We start from the raw sequence: 18021 nt of genomic DNA, 5'->3' as shown, positions 1-18021 counted from the left end.
CAGATGCATAACTTAAATTTATCTACAGGGTGGGCCATATATATGGATACACCTAAATGAAATGGGAATGGTTGGTGATATTAACTTCCTGTTTGTGGCACATTAGTATATGGGAGGGGGGAAACTTTTCAAGCTGGGTGTTGACCATGGCGGCCATTTTGAAGTCGGACATTTTGTATCCAACTTTAGTTTTTTCAATGGGAAGAGGGTGATGTGACACATCAAACTTATCGAGAATTTCACAAGAAAAATAATGGTGCGCTTGGTTTTAACGCTACTTTATTCTTTCATGAGTTATTTACAAGTTTCTGACCACTTATAAAATGTGTTCAAAGTGCTGCCCATTGTGTTGGATTGTCAATGCAACCCTCTTCTCCCACTCTTCACACACTGATAGCAACACCGCAGAAGAAATGCTAGCACAGGCTTCCAGTATCCGTAGTTTCAGTTGCTGCACATCTCGTATCTTCACAGCATAGACAATTGCCTTCAGATGACCCCAAAGATAAAAGTCTAAGGGGGTCAGATCGGGAGGCATTTCTTCTGTCTAGGCTTCTGCTCACCTTTTCATAAAATCAGATCAGGTTGGTTTGACAGCTTCTGTCCTTAGTAAAACCGTGCTGGCTGTCACTTATAATGCTATTTATTGTCACATAATTCTGTATATAGTCCCTCAATAGCCCCTCAAACATTTTCCCCACAATGGATGTTAAGCTTACTGGTCTATAATTACCCGGGGAAGACCTAGAGCCCTTTGGCACCATATTTGCCCTGCGCCAGTCCCTTGGCACTATACCAGTCACTAGAGAATCTCTGAATATTATGAAAAGTGGGACCGAAATAACTGAACTAAGCTCTTTAAGAACTCTAGGGTGTAACCCATCTGGTCCCGGGGCCTTGTGTACATTTATTTTATTTAGCTTGGACCATATCTACATTCATCCAATTCAGTATATCAACTGATATATTAACAGCACTGGCACAGGCTACATCAGCTGCTCTTTCTTCTGTTGTATATACAGAGCTAAAGAACCCATTTAGTAACTCTGCCTTCTCTTGATCCCCTGTGACCAACTCCCCATTACCATTATCTAGGGGTCCAACATGTTCAGACCTTGGCTTTTTTGCATTTATATACTTGAAGAATTTTTACGGATTTGTTTTACTATCCTTGGCCACCTGCCTTTCATTTTGTATTTTTGATGATTTTATTACCTTTTTACAGATTTTATTAAGCTCTTTATATTTTACAAAGGCTACAGCTGTACCCTCAAATTGGTATTTTTTAAATGCCCTTTTTTTGTCATGTATTGCCCCTTTAATTACTATTAATGTGAGTCACATGGAGGTTAAATTCATCACACCTCGTGCCTCACAATAAGTGAAAGAAAGGAGTTTATTTTTTTACAGCGTACACATCATAAATGATGAAAAAAAGTTGTTGTGCAGGTTATTACGGCCGCGCCAGTACCAAATGTGTATATTTTATGTATGGAGACTTACTTTAATGTTTATTATAAAAAAAGGTGTATGCGTATTTTTTTTAATTTAATATTACTGTATGTTTTTACTTTATTTTTAAAACTTTAATGTACTGGCATCTATCAATATACCAATACATTAGCCTGTGTATGGATAGCACACAGGCAGTTGTTAAGACATACCCAAGTATGCCCGAACAACAGGAATTATGGTAAGACAACCCTGGGGTCCTTCAATGAACCCTGGGCTGTCCGCCCATACATGGTATGTCCCTCAATCGCGTCACAGGGACTCCTGTGATGCGATCCAAGGAGCATCCCCCCTTCTCATTTTCCCCTGAATGTTGAAGTCAGCTTTGAGCGCAGCATTCAGGGGAATAGCGGCAGAGAGAAGTGGTCTTTCTGATCACCGCGCCGTTATAGAGCGGAGCTGCGGCTGTGTAATACAGCCATTGCCCCGCTCCTGACATTGTAGTTGTTTTGTAGTGCGCCCGCCATGTCCTGTCTTCAGTGCTGGCAATCATTAGTGCAGCGCTGGCCGCATCACATCATCCTGACGGTGCGCACACTTGTCAGGAGCGGTGCAATGACTATTACACAGCCGCCCCCTTATGCATTCATGTGTTACTATACTTAGCTGTGCGTCCGCACAGCCAAGTATCGAAAAACATGAAATAACGGTATTGAACCGTTTGGGGATGCATGGTATCGAAGTTTTGATGAATCGTGCATCCCTAATGGGGACGAACAAATATAGTAACGATCGCTGGTCTTGTGAAAGGAATAAACGAGCACTGATCAACAAGCTGTCTCGTTGATCAGAGTTTGTTTTCACGGCCCACATTGGGCCCTCAAGGGGTTGTCCAGGTATAGACAACTGATTACCTATTTAGAGGATAGGTATATGATCGGTGAGGTCCGACACCCAGACCCCGCACCGTTCAGCTGCTCCGGCTGCCTCCGGGCACGAGCTGTCCATGCCGGAAGCAGATTGCTCCGGTCATGGAATAGCGGCAAAGCTGCAGCACTGAAGCTCTGCTCTTATTCAAGTGAATAGGGGCAGAGTTGCTGTTCTGCAGGACGGCCTACGCAGTGGTCGGAGCCATCTGCTTTTGGCTCCGAAAACTGTATATCCTTCATAACATCTGATAGCCGGAGCAGCTGATCTGTGTGGGGTCCAGGTGTCGGACCACCACCAATTATATACTGATGACCTATCCTGTGGATAGGTCATCAGGTGTCTGTGCCTGGACAACCCCTTTAACTTTACGGACTACATAAAACACATCATAAGCTGGTAGAGGAAACAAAGTAATCCACCCAGGGCAGAAAACATATATACATGGGATTCTATTTGGACCCACCAATCCCCCACCTCCCCTAAGGGTGTATTCACACAATGCAAAAACCGCACCAAATGTGTTTTACCGTGATTTGGTGCAATTTTGCAAATCACTGAATTGCATGAATTTTTCGGTGCGGTTTTCAGATGCGCGGCAGAAAAGGCAGCAAAACTGCCCCGTATGAATACATCCTAAATCATCCAATAGGGGCCACAACAACAGTAGGCAAAATCCAACATGTCCGTTAATCGTCTTTTTTCATAAAAACCCCTAAATGGGATACTGGTTTTGAATATAATACCAGCATGTACTTGAATTACAATTATTTAAATGGCCGACATGTAATGCTACGTGGTTGGCCACAGCTACCCTGGCGGGGGAGAGAGAAGCCGGACCTACGGTGATCACACTTTGGAGGTCTATGTAGGGCCCTGTATATCTCGGCAGAATACCCAAACTATCGGATATTCATTCACGTCCCCCAATTTCTGTAAACATGGAAAACAGGATGGATTTTACTTGTCCGACTCGTAGATAAGCAGCACCAGAGGTGTCTGGCAGCTGCTTATCCACTTCTTTATAGTTCATGGGGCAGATGAGGCTGCAATCTGCAGTAAAAATATTAAGAATAATATATAAATAATACAAATGCTGCTGCAATAAACAGTTTATCAGATCCGCTGGAGACAGTGGGAGGGGATGGAAATGAAACAGTAGAATACACAAGCCCTCCAAACGACGTCATTACCAAAACCTCACTGCAGGCACAGGAAACACATAGTTTTGCAAGTATTTTTTTTTTATCCTGTTGTATTACTTGTGGAGCGTTACGATCATCCATTATGACTTGTTTTATGTTCTGTAAAAAGTACAGACTGGCAAATTCAGGTCCGACCTGATCCTTGCCGCAACCGTGATGAGCATGTATATTATATAACGATAACGTACCCCGAACAAGAATTATAAAGTCATATAAAAGCACAAAGTCACAACTCAAGTGTTTTGTTTTGTTTTATTTACAAAGGCCTTAGGCCTCATTCACACGACAGTGAAAAACGGCCATGTGATGGCCGTCCTTTTAACGGCTTTCACATGGCCGTTTTAAGAACAATGATATTCTATGGGTGCATTCACACGGCCGTTTTTTTAACGGCCCGTGAATAATGGCCGTCAAAAAATAGGACATGTCCTATTTTTGGCCATTTTAACGGCCTGACGGCCCCCATAGAAGTCAATGGATCCGTTTTTAACGGCTGTCAATACATGTAACAACCGTTAAAAACGGATCTGTTACATGGGGATTGGCAAGGGAACTACTAGTTCCCTTGCTGGCTATCGTTGGCATACTCACGTTTGCGGCGCTTCTTCAGGTGTGATCACTCGTCTTCATGGGTTTGAAGGCGCCTCGATGACGTCATCGCCCCGTCGCGCTGCCTTGCCAGATCTCGTGCAGACGAGTGACCACAAGTGAAGAAGAGGAGAGACGGCGCTGCTCTCGTGAGTATGTGGCACGATCTACAGGGAGGCTGGTGTGGCATCTACAGGGAGGCTGGTGTGGCATCTACAGGGAGGCTGGTGTGGCATCTACAGGGAGGCTGGTGTGGCATCATATACAGGCAGGCTGGTGTGGCATCATATACAGGGAGGCTGGTGTGGCATCATATACAGGGAGGCTGGTGTGGCATCATATACAGGGAGGCTGGTGTGGCATCATATACAGGGAGGCTGGTGTGGCATCATATACAGGGAGGCTGGTGTGGCATCATATACAGGGAGGCTGGTGTGGCATCATCTACAGGGAGGCTGGTGTGGCATCATCTACAGGGAGGCAGGTGTAGCATGATCTGCAGGGAGGCTGGTGTGGCATGATCTGCAGCGAGGCTGGTGTGGCATGATCTGCAGCGAGGCTGGTGTGGCATCATCTACAGGGAGGCAGGTGTGGCATATACAAGAAGGCTGTGTGGCATCATATAGAGGGAGGTGTGTGGCATCATATATAGGGAGGTGTGTGGCATTATATACAGGGAGGCTGTAAATAGTGTCTAGGTGAACATGTGACCTTCCTTTGGTTGTTTACAGGGGGCTGGGACAAAAAAAGCCTGACCAATGAAATTCATCAGTTTTTTTAACGGCCATGAAAAACTGATGCAAAATGGATGTCAAACGGCCATTAAAAACGAACAGATAGACTTGAAACGGATGAAAATTTAGAGACGCACTGATGCAAAAGGGCCATGAAAAACTGATAGTTGATCAGTTTTAAATGGACATTTTTTTTCACGGTCGTGTGAATAAGGCCTTAGAGTGTAGCAGTGACTACATTATTGCTCATAACACTCATTCATATAGCTGCTGCAGAACCTCTTTTTGAGAAGGAAGAGCTACAAGTCAGGGACTGATTAGAAGTGGGGGAGGGCTTTAGGTTATTCATGCATTATGGGGCTATGCAAAAGTTTTAAAGGGAATTTGTCACCAGCCAGACCCCTTTAGGAATAAGTATTAGGTGAAGGAACGGATTTAACCCCTTAACGACCGCCCACATTCTTTGGACAGCAGGCGGTGCAGGTCCATCATCTACGGTGATGTCTTTTGGCATCTAGTGAGCGCTCATTCTCTAAGCAGGAGCGGTTACTAACATCTCCCGTGCTTACAGCAGCCTGCTGAATACAGCTGGGATCTGAGGAAACTCTGACCCCAGCTGTTTAACCCTTTGATCACTGTGGTCAATGACAGCAACATGATCAAAGGGGACTCCCCTCTTCGATCACGTGATCGGAAACCTGGTGATGCAATCGGAGACTAGGGAGAACCCACTGTAGTCAGCCCTGGGGACCCAGAAAGGACCCCAGGGCTGTCTGTTCAATAAGCCTGCGACACTATGTGTTGTCTTAACAGCACCCTGTGTCATAGTAACACAATGTAATGTATTAGTATACAGAAGTATGCTAATACCTTATAAGTAAAAAATTGTTGGAAACTTATCCCCCCTTAATGGGGATTAAAAAAAATAAAATAGCGACCCAAAAAAAAAAACAACTAACTATTTAGCCTAAAATATATTTTATTGGCCATAGATTGCATTACATAAAAACAAAGAACCTGCATATATTGTGTATCTACACACCTGCTATAACCTGAAGAATTAATTTAACAGATTATTTAGCGTGAAATGTAAACGGGATAAAAAAAAAAAAAGGCTTATAAAAAAATAAGGCTTTGTAAAGTAATTTCTCCCGAGTAAAAAAGTACCCCATCTGTGGTAATAAACGGCTGTTTGGACACAAGGCAAGGCTTAGAAGGAAAAGAGCGCCATTTGGCTTTTGGAGCTCAAATTTAGCGGGAATGGTTTGCGGAGGCCATGTCACATTTACAAACCCCCTGGAGGGACCAAAACCGTGAAAATGCCCAAAAAGTTACTCCATTTAGGAAACTACACCCCTTGAGGAATTCATCTAGGGGTGTAGTGAGCATTTTGACCCCACAGGTGTTTCATAGAATTTATTAGAATTGGGCAGTGAAACAAAAAAAAAAACATTATTCTTCAATAAAACGCAGCTTTAGCTCAAAATTTTTCATTTTCTCAACAAATAAAAGGAAAAAAAGAACCACAACATTTGTAAAAAAAAAATCTCCCGAGTACGGCAATACCCCATTTGTGGTCATAAACTGCTGTTTGAGTGCACGGCAGGGCTCAGAAGGGAAGGAGCGCCATTTGGCTTTTGGAGTGCAGATTTTGCTGGATTGGTTTCTGGGCGCTATGTCACATTTGCAAAGCCCATGTGGGAACAAAAAAACTGTGGAAGCCCCCCAGAAGTGACCCCATTTTGGAAACTATACCCTTTAAGGTATTCACCTAGGGGTGTAGTGAGCATGTTAACCCCGCCGGTGTTTTGCATAAATTAGTGTGCACTCGATATTTCAGAGTGAAAATGGGATTTTTCAATAGATATGTCAATATGAGGTGCCCTGCTTGTGCCACCATAACAAGACAGCTCCCTAATTATTATGCGGTGTTTCCCGGTTGTAGAAACACCCTACATGGGGCACTAATCTTTTGCCTGGACATTCGACAGGGCTCAGGAGTGAAAGAGTACCAATGCGACATTGAGGCCTAATTTGGTGATTTACAAAGTATTGGTTCATAATTACAGAGTCTCTGATGTGAAATAATAAAAGAAACCCCTGAGAAGTGACCCCATTTTGGAAGTTACACCCCTCAAGGCATTTATTAAGAGGTGAAGTGAGCATTTTCACCCCACAGGTCTTTTCCATAAATGATTGCGCTGCGGATGGTGGAAAGTAAAAATTTACATTTTTCCCTAGATACGCCATTTCAGTGGCAAATATGACGTGCCCAGCTTATGCCACTGGAGACACACACATCAAAAATTGTTAAAAGGGTTCTCCCGGGTATGGCGATGCCATATATCTGGAAGGAAACTGCTGTTTGAGCACACTGTAGAGCTCAGAAGAGAAGGAGCGCCATTTGGAGCGTGGATTTGCTTGGTAGTAGTTTTGTTTGGAGGTTTACTGGTATTTTAGTTTATAATGTGGGGGTACATGTAAGCTGGGCAGAGTACATCAGGGGCATAGTCAGGTGGTATAATAATGGGGTAAAATAATCCATAGATGTTTGTTATGCGGTCAAGCAATCTTTTATGCACAGGTCAGTGTTGCACTGATAAATGTCCTTCCTTATCCCCCTTTTGGTACACACTTTGCAGTTTGGGGAATTTTACTGGTAAAGTGTTGCCCTGGTATAATACGGGCATCGTCGCTTCCCGCAGATATGTTTGGGCTCTCTCCTTCCTGGTTCCCTAATTTTAGGGCCTTGATAAATCACCTTTTGAAAACAGAAGAAATGTTCCCCTCGGGCCGGCACAACGGCATATTTTCTTTCCTGACTTATGGGAGCCTTAACTAATTTATTTTCTCATAGACGTAGCGGTATGAGGGCTGTTTTTTTGTGGGACGAGTTGTAGTTATTATTGGTACCATTTTGGGGTACATGCGACTTTTTGACCACTTTTTATCCTATTTTTTGGGAGGCAAGGTGACCAAAAAACAGCAATTCTGGAATTTTTTTTACGCCGTTCACCATGCGGTATAAATTACATGTTAACTGTATTCTGTGGGTCAGTACGATTAGGGCGATACCAAATTTATAGCACTTTTTTATGTTTTACAACTTTTTGCGCAATAAAATTACTTTGGTAAAAAGAATGTATTTTTTCTGTCGCCAAGTTTTGAGAACCATAACGTTAAAAAAATTTAGTTGATGGAGCTGTATGAGGACTTGTTTTTTGCGAGACGAGCTATACTTTTTATAGGTAGTATCTTTGGGTACATGCGACTTTTTGATCCCTATTTATGAAAATTATATGGGAGCTGAAGTGACTAAAAATAGAGATTCCGGTATAGTTTATTTTTTTATGGTGTTATATGTTTATAGTTCAGGCCGTTACGGACGCAGCGATACCAATTATGAATAGTTTATTTATTTTTTTCTAATAAAAGGACTTTATAAGGGGAAAAAGTAAATTTTTAAATTTTATTCTTTTGACATTTTACTTTTGTACATTTTTTTTTTTTAGTCCTTCTAGGGACTTGAAGATCCAATTGTTGGATCGTTGTTATAATTCCCTGCAATACTTATATATTGCAGGGAATTATACCTGTCAGTTTCACACTGACAGGAGGCATATTAGGTCCTGCCTCTGGCAGGACGTAATCGCCTTCAATAGATGGCAGACCCGAAGCCTTTGTTAGGCTTCCGGTTGCCATAGCAATAGCCCCCCCCCCCGCAACAATCGGCCCCCGCAATCCCGTGGCGGGGTGGCGATGTTGCTATAACAACTTAAATGTGGCGGTAACTATTGACTGCCACAATTAAGGGGTTAATCGGTTCGGATCACCGCTGTGATCCGACCCGATGTTTTCCCCCAGTACTAAGGCTGCTAGTAGCAGCCCGTGCTGGGAGATACCGGGCTGCGGGGAGCGTCTGTGTGCTCTGTTAGGAGCACACGTAGATTAACGGGCTGCAGGCACAAGGACCAGCTCTGCAGCCCGTTAATCTACGTGGGGTGGTCAGGAAGGGGTTAAGCCGTTCACCTCGTGGAATAAATAACAATATTTTCTATTTTTATAGTTCAGTCCGTTACGGACGCGGCGATACCAACTATGAATGATTTATTTTTTTCAATAATAAAAGGACTGTATGTATTGTATTAGATCTGTCAGTCATTCACGGACAGCAAGCCGATTAGGCTTTAGCTTCGGTTGGGCATAATCTGCTTCCGTAATGGCAGAGCAGGAGGCCATTTTTTTTAGGCTTTCTGTTGCCATAGGAGCAGTCGGCAGCCCTCTAGGGCTGCCGATCTGCTGCCAACCACTAAGATGCAGTGATCACTTGAGCGCTGCATCTAAGGGGTTAATGGCAGAAATAACAGCTAGCTCCGGTTCCTGCAGTTACAGGTGGATGTCAGCTGTAACATACAGCTGACATCCACCGCTGATGACGCCGGCTCAGCTCCTGAGCCGGCGGCTACGAAAGCCTTTTAGGCCCCGCCTCCAGTCGGGTCCTGAAAGTCTTCCGTACTAGGCATACCGGGAGGCCAGTGTTAGGCTTCCGGTTGCCATTGCCGCCACCCCGGGCGTCAGCTATAAAATGCAGCCGACACCCGGGGATGGTGGCACCGACTCAGCTTCTGAGCCGGCGTCCACCATTTGTCGTATGGATACGGCAAAATGCGGGAAGCACTGGCTTTCCAGGACTTATCCATATGACAAATGTCAGGAAGGGTTTAAAGGGGTTTTCCAGAGACTAAAATTTGATGGCCTATCCTTAGGCCATCAATAACTGATGGGTCGGGGTCCGACTTTCGGGACCCCCACCGATTATCTAATTTGAAGGGGCCGCAGCGCACGTATGAGCGCTGCTTCCCCTTCATTTTTTCTTGCTCGTTCATTGGCTGATCGTTGCCCTGTTAACACAATGCAATATTTGGGAACAAGCGTTTCTATGAATGCTCGTTTGCCAGATCATTGGCCCATGTAAAAGGGCCTTTAGCCAACAGAGTCAGTCAGCAAGCTTTTCATCAGACACATCCCTTAACAGTTTAGCGTAGCTCCTATAATGCAGTGGGATATTTAGCTTTTCCTACATCAAATAATTGAAAAGTACTAATTGTAAAGCCTACAAATCAATAAGCAAGAGTAAGCTTTTTGCTGACACGGAACCAGCAAGGAATGCTGGGAGATTTCAGTTCTGAAGCCTGCAGAATTCTGAATGCAGCTCTGGAGTATAATGAAGGCTGTAACTCAGGATCTGTACAAGATAAGCAATGTAATGTGTTTACAAAGTTACTACATTTTATTGAAGCATTTGTACCTCATATCATGGAAATAATACAGAGCAGGGGTGGCCAAAATACTACACTGAAGTACATTTTTTAGAAGCCTGCCATAGATCTCAATAGAAAAATGTTATACCTGAATGATGTGTTGGTGATGTTAGGCGCCTCCGTCACAAATCCAGCTGAAAATACCGGTGACAATAGCGCAGCACGCTGTGCTATTGCTTCCAATAAAACCACGGATACCTTGATGGAACCCATTAAAGTCAATGGGTTCCGTTGGGCATCAGTTGTCTCAGTCGTTCAACGGAACAGGCTCTTCCAGCATTTTCCTTCTTCTGCTCTTCTGACGGAGCAAAACAACGAAAAGCTAAACCGCACATGTCAACAGGCGCTAAGGCCCCATGCACACGACCGTATATGTCATACGTAATTACAGACCCATTAATTTCTATTGGCCAGTATTTTGTGTGCGTGCTGAAAAAAAAATGATAGAACCTGTCCTATTCTTGTCTGTAATTACGGCACGGACTACGGGCGCTTCCGTAAATATGGACGGCTACGGATGTGCATCCGTAAACCATCCGTATTTACGGAAGCGTTGCTATGCAACATGTTGGTGACATCATTTGCAGCCCTCCTTTTTTTTACGGATCTGTATATACGGACAATATTTACGGATAGATGGAAATACTGTTGTGTGAATGGGGCCTAACACTTGTTGGGCCAGTTTGCTGTTCTGATCTTATTCTAAGAAAGATGGGTGACAACCATTATAAATTGCTTTACAGCTGCCAGCTTTCCCAGAAAATGAAATTAACTTCTTGAACATCTGGAGAAAAGAGGAATTACATTTTCTAAGGGACTGTTTACATCAGCGTTGGCTTTCCGTTGAGGGGTTCCGCCGGAGGCTTCCGTCGGGTGAACCCTTCAACAGAAAATATAACGGAAACCTTGAGCTTCCATAACACCTCAGCAGTGCCAGAGGCTGATCACCTCCATGCCACGCCGCATTGATGACACCTCAGCAGTGCCACAGGCTGATCACCTCCATGCCACGCAGCATTGATAACACCTCAGCAGTGCCACAGGCTGATCACCTCCATGCCACGCCGCATTGATAACACCTCAGCAGTGCCACAGGCTGATCACCTCCATGCCACGCCGCATTGATAACACCTCAGCAGTGCCACAGGCTGATCACCTCCATGCCACGCCGCATTGATGACACCTCAGCAGTGCCACAGGCTGATCACCTCCATGCCTCGCCGCATTGATGACACCTCAGCAGCGCCACAGGCTGATCACCTCCATGCCACGCTGCATTGATGACACCTCAGCAGCGCCACAGGCTGATCGCCTCCATGCTACGCAGCATTGATGACACCTCAGCAGCGCCACAGGCTGATCGCCTCCAGGCCACGCCGCATTGATGCAGTAATTCATGCAGAGTCGGAGCCCCGACCAAGTATTGAGGACAGATACTGCACATACTTTTCAGTAGGACAACATTTCAGTATTAAAAACCATTTTTGAAATTGGGCTTATATAATATAATTTTCTGAGACACTAAATTTTGGGTTTTCATTAACTGTTCCCATAATCATCAACCTTAGATGAAAAAATGCTGGAAATAGATCACTCTGTGTGTAATGAATCTATAGAATATGAGTTTCACTTTTTGAATTGAATTACTGAAATAAATTAACTTTTTAATGGTATTCTAATTCATTGAGAAGGACTAGTAAATACTGCAATACCAGACATAGCCTATGGACAAGAGTGGCACTGTTTCTAGAAGAAAGCAGCCATGTTTTTCTAATCTCACACAACCTTTTTAATATTCTACATAAAATAAATTCTAGTCCTGAGAGCTTGAGATATAACCAGGTCTATCCCTCAAGTAAGTTTTCTACCTCCTCAAACACCCATATAAATGAGTGATCGTATTATTAAAGCTGTAATATACAATTATCCGGGCTTTGAGATGTAACCATCAATTTGCACCTGTAATGAGACTACAAGACGCATAAACCACAACTTGTCAGCTGACAATATTTCCACAGAACTAGATTATTCCATGCAAAACAAGGTCAAATTATTAATATTTTTCGTATTAAAACAAGGAAGAAATCACAACTAACCCTTTATACTGTATTGTACATCCCGGGGTAGTATTATAAAGACACCCCTTTTTCATTTGTCGTTATTCTGGCACATGGACATCACAGAGGGGGGATCCCAGATTAGTCAGTAGTGGAGAGTCACTAAGAAAGAGCGGCTCCTGCTCTGGAGGACTCAGTCAGCTATGTATTACATGGTCGCCCATTCATTTGAATAGGAGGCATGTAATACTACATTTCACCAGTAGCAGCCGCTGTGGGGGAAATGTGAAGTCGAATGCAATACGTGTTTCAAAAGCCAGACACGCTGGTCACCGGGCCAGCTCTATTTGAGAAGGAGTTTTTGTGATAAAGCAATACCTTAAACCTGGATGCAGAAATTAACAAGAAAATGGGCATCCGCCGGCACTCAGAGAAAAGAGGAGTGACCATTGTGAATTTTTTCAGCTAACGCTCCTCTGAATATAAGCGGGGGCAGAGGCATCAAGCTGGACATACAAGGGGTTGTATGAGATTAGAAAGAAGGTTCTGCTTTTCTAGAAACAGCTCATACTCATTTAAGTGAATGCTGCAATACAGAAACAGACAGGAGTGGCGCTATTTCTAAAAAAAAAAAAAAAAGTAGACCCTTTTTTCTAGACTGGTCTTAACAACAGGATCAGGAGAGATAACTGCCGACCATTGAACTTTCAGATGGCAGATATCTTACATCTTCAGCCGGCTTAAGACATTCTGTAATTCTCGCTAATCGTCACGGGTCTCAGAAATCTTTGTGATAATAATATATAAGCCGTAAATTGGCTGTGATTGGTGAGTCCACGGTAATGACCTTTTCTGACGGATGGAACTCTATAGCTTCGGAATGCTTCAAAATTGTTTCTTGATCGCTAGTTGCAATCACGGAGCCTGTGGTGGGATTGCACGGAGCCTGTGGGGGCAGCGCGCGGAGCCTGTGGGGCTCCTTTACAATGGAGCTGTACAGCCTCCGTATACTGCCGTACAGCAAGGGAGAATACCTCCGTACGTACTGAGTCCGATAGATCATGCCACCATGTTTTTTTCTGTCGAAATCAAAAATTGGAAGCACACGGGAGGTAATGTAGAGGCCCCCGTGCACCTTTACACCAGCCCAATTACAGCTCCATACAAAACAGAACCGTAATACAGTCATGTGCATGAGCCTAAAGGCTCAAGTGCTGGCATATCATGAGTATTTGTCATCACTTGTTGATCGTGGGGAACAGACTGCCAGGACCCCCACAATCCTCAGAACGAAGGACCACTCACAGTGCAGGGAGCGGTAGCAAAGCCCCATTTACTTTAACGGGTAACCGGGAGAGTCGATCTGCGGGGACAAAGTTAAAGGGACGTCTGCCCCTTATTTTTCAGGATCATCGGTGGTCATGGAGGTGAGGGAAACTTTCTGATTGTAGGAAATTCCTGCACATGCCATTCCTATAGTTAAAGGAGTCGTTCATTATTGTGGATTATGTAACAGCATAGAATGGAAACGCCCTTAGTATACGGTACAGAGATGTCCGTACAAGCACATGAAATATAGTGCCATTACTGCCGCACCTCGATAACACATATCCTAGCAAAGTGGTCAATGGCCGTCAGGAAATGCTGGGAGTTTCGGTTTCGAAAAATCTGCAGATCCAGACATGAGCGAATCAGTGAGGATTTGCTTTATTGACACATTTTTTTTTAATTATAGATCCGTATTAGAGGCAGAACTATGGATCCATATTCAACATTTCTGCCTCGTGCTCACACTCGTTTTATGGATCTGTACAACTCAGAGGGTGTACAGAGCCGTAATTGGGCACCCATAGACTTGTAAGGATCCTGACTACCTCTTTATGGCTCTTATTTCATATGGAATACAAAAAAAAAAAAGCCATGTTCTGCCAGACACCATACAGAGCTATTCTCTCCTAAAAAACATTACTTATAACCCCATAAAAAGAGAATCATATGGTGGCACAAGGAGTCCCTGTGGCTTCGTGTTTTGGCACCAGAGTCCCTGTGTACCACTGTACATCCTTTATACAAGAATAAGAAAATATAATGACACTACTAAGGATCAGCACACGACTATTTTTGCGGGCGCAATTTATTTGCATTTTTGCAGATAAATAGTGGACCCATTCTTTTCTATGGCCCCATGCACACAACCGTGATTTACACGGATCGGGGGCCGCAATTGCAGACCGCAAAAACTCAGGTCAAGTCATTTTATGGTCCGCAATTGCGGATTCACCAATACTGGAGAATTGTTGTGGATCCGTTAGTCCGGATAACACAGGGATGCACAAGGGTTTTTTTGCAGTCGGATGGACCACTACGGACCCGTGGATTTGCGGACCGCAAAATCAATGCGTTTGTGTGCACGAGGCTTAAGACTTTGTTCACATCTGCATTGGAGGCTTCGCAGAATCTGCCAAGTTTCGGGACAAAATAACGCAGTATACATCTCTATCTTGTCCGGGAAAATGACAGAAACCCATTAAAAAGTCAATGTATTCCGTTGTTGGTGTCCGTCATGTGACGGATCCATCACTTGAGTTATTTTCAATTTTCTGTTACTATGACAGAACAGATAACGGAACTAACCCAAGAACCTAAGAATTACATTATCATCATCATCCATAATAGCAATGCGTTATTGGGGGAATTATTATTACAAATTACATATAAAGAAGACATATCATCCAATAATATAAACAGTAACCTATTAATAATGACATAACCCATGGAAATAAAAACAATAATAATATCCTCCCTATTAAAGCCCCATGCATACGACCATCGTTTTCATGCATAATTACGGATGATATTGCGGACAAATTCATTTCTATTGGCCACAGACACCTTTCCGTATATTTACAGATGTGGGTCTGTGCCGTAGAAATGATCCACAAAATATAACCACGTCCTGTTCTTCTCTGCAAGATGTGTACCTGTAGCATCCGTATTTGCGGACAGTAAAAACCCTTACTGTCGTGTGCATGAGGCCTAAGGGTATGTTCACACGTAGTCAACCAAAACGTCTGAAAATCCAGAGCTGTTTTCAAGGGAAAACAGACCCTGCTTTTCAGACGTTTTTTTTACCAACTCGCAATTTTTGCGGCGTTTTTCGCGGCGTTTTTTACGTCCGTTTTTGGAGCTGTTTTCATTGGAGTCTATGAGAAAACAGCTCCAAAAACGTCTGAAAGAAGTGTCCTGCATATAATGTATATAAGTGTCCTGCACTTCTTTTGACGAGGCTGTATTTTTACGCGTCGTCGTTTGACAGCTGTCAAACGACGACGCGTAAATAACAGGTCGTCTGCACAGTACGTCGGCAAACCCATTCAAATGAATGGGCAGATGTTTGCCGACGTATTGTAGCCCTATTTTCAGACGTAAAACGAGGCATAATACGCCTCGTATACGTCTGAAATGTGGCCGTGTGAACATACCCTAATACTGGGTTATTGGTGGAATTAAGAATACAGTATAAAAATATAAAATAACATTAACAGTAATAGATTAGGTGACCATTTCTATTATTTGGTATTTTCATTATTTTTTTTTATACTTTATTATAATTCCAACAATATGGCTCTGTTCACTTCTGCGTTGGGGTCCCGTTCTGACGTTCCATCTGAGCTTTCCGTCAGAACGGGGCCCTGAGCAGATACAAACTGACACCGATAGAAACCAGGGGTTTCCGTTTCCATCACCATTGATGTCAATGGTGATGGATCCGGTGCCCACGGTTTCCCGTTTGTGTCTGTTGTGCACCGGACCCAGTCGACTACGCTATTGCTTCCTGCAAAACGACAGGTCCGGTGCACAACAGACACAAATGGGAACCACTGGCACCGGATCCATCACCATTGAAATCAATGGTGATGGAAACGGAAACCTCTGGTTTCCGTCGGTGTCAGTTTATGTCTGCTCAGGGTCCCGTTCTAACGGAAATCTCCGAAGGCGCGTCGGAACGGGACCCCAATGCAGATGTGAACCAAGCCTTATCCATTAATAATAGGGATGATAATATTATATCATTTGGGGTATTATTATCCTTAATAATTTAAGAAAATAAAAAATAACAATAATAATACCACAAATAACCTGGGAAATATAATAAGGTTAATACAATAATATTATCCATAGAAAAAGTGTTCAAAAATGTTTTAATATATATATATATACTTATTTAAAAAAAAAAAAAAAAAAAAGATGCCACTAATAGCCCTGGAAATATGATCGGAATGACCGAATACTACTAATATTAATAATGCCATCCCCGGTATATATATATATATATAGCAGACGATCGCTGAGAAGACGATCAAACTTGACTATCTAGCGGAAGTAAAAGTCTTAAACAAGACATTGACTGCTCTTTATTTGTCAATTTTTATATTATTATTTTATCCCTATTACATAATATTATTGTTATTTTCTTGAACTAAATTATTAAGAATAATAAATATTATAAATAATTAAAAATACCCCAAATAATAATAAAATATTATAACAATAATAATAATAATAATAAACACAAATAAAATGGAAAACTAAAAGCGATAATTAAAACACTAGAAACAAAAAATATATAACAACATTACAATAATAAATGAATAAGGTATTATCAATTATCCGAGATCCGGACTTTTCTCACCTTCTCTGGCTTTTAACAGTACAGTGTTTGCCACAATATTTTCCAGTTCCATGATCTCCTAGTTTATTCAATGGATGCGGCGATTATCATTGGGGAGAATGACTAGAAGAGGAGACATGGACGTGCCGTACTACAGATCCAGTGGATCCAGAGATCCTATAGCCGGTGTGGAGAGATCTGCAGGGTCTCCGATGTCCGCAATGTATAAAATACAAATAGAGAATTATCCCCGGGATGAAGCTGCGGGTCCTGTGTGCGGCCCCGTCTATAAAACACGGGAGGTTCCCCCAACCCCTGCAGATAATGAGGGGGCAGGAGGATCAGAGACGGGGGTCCTAGAAAAACAACTTATAGAGGAATAGTAGCCCCATAATCAGCAGCTCCGGGCAGAGGAGGGGGATCTGCTGCTCTCTCCTCCCGGCCTGATCACCGGGATCTAGTAGACAGCGACAGTAGATCGGGGATCCTCCCCAGTGCTGGGGTCCCTGACCGGGGGGTGATGATCCCCGGGGCAGCGACAGCAGGAAGTAACATGAACTGGAGGCGGTGAATGTAGACGGGAGATGCTGGATCCTAGTGCCTAAAGGACCTTTGATGATGTCATGACCATGTGATCAGTCACATGTGTGGGAGGAGCCAGCCTGCACTGCTGGAGGAGTTTCATGTGCTCTTTTTTCTGTGGTGCAGGGGTGATGTGCGGGTGTGTAACGTGCGGTGCAGGGGTGATGTGCGGGTGTGTAACGTGCGGTGCAGGGGTGATGTGCGGGTGTGTAACGTGCGGTGCAGGGGTGATGTGCGGGTGTGTAACGTGCGGTGCAGAGGTGATGTGCGGGTGTGTAACGTGCGGTGCAGAGGTGATGTGCGGGTGTGTAACGTGCGGTGCAGAGGTGATGTGCGGGTGTGTAACGTGCGGTGCAGAGGTGATGTGCGGGTGTGTAACGTGCGGTGCAGAGGTGATGTGCGGGTGTGTAACGTGCGGTGCAGAGGTGATGTGCGGGTGTGTAACGTGCGGTGCAGAGGTGATGTGCGGGTGTGTAACGTGCG

General features: G+C 43.6%; 1 protein-coding gene across 2 annotated transcripts in view; it reads right to left on the bottom strand.

Moving 5' to 3' along the window:
- Window positions 1-17586, bottom strand: part of LOC142750050 (G protein-coupled receptor kinase 5-like) — a 96256-nt gene extending 78670 nt beyond the window's left edge. For both annotated transcript variants that reach the window (XM_075858806.1, XM_075858807.1), the window contains exon 1: window positions 16978-17586. In XM_075858806.1, the coding sequence (XP_075714921.1) occupies window positions 16978-17029 (52 nt within the window). In that variant the 5' untranslated portion in view covers window positions 17030-17586. The remainder of the gene's footprint in view (window positions 1-16977) is intronic.
- Window positions 17587-18021: the final 435 nt, after the last annotated feature.

This window comes from Rhinoderma darwinii, chromosome 3, assembly GCF_050947455.1.
Source record: "Rhinoderma darwinii isolate aRhiDar2 chromosome 3, aRhiDar2.hap1, whole genome shotgun sequence".
In the NCBI taxonomy this organism is placed as follows: domain Eukaryota; kingdom Metazoa; phylum Chordata; class Amphibia; order Anura; family Rhinodermatidae; genus Rhinoderma; species Rhinoderma darwinii.
The sequence above is the reverse complement of the archived record's forward strand: the minus strand, read 5'-3'. Positions and strand labels throughout refer to the sequence as shown.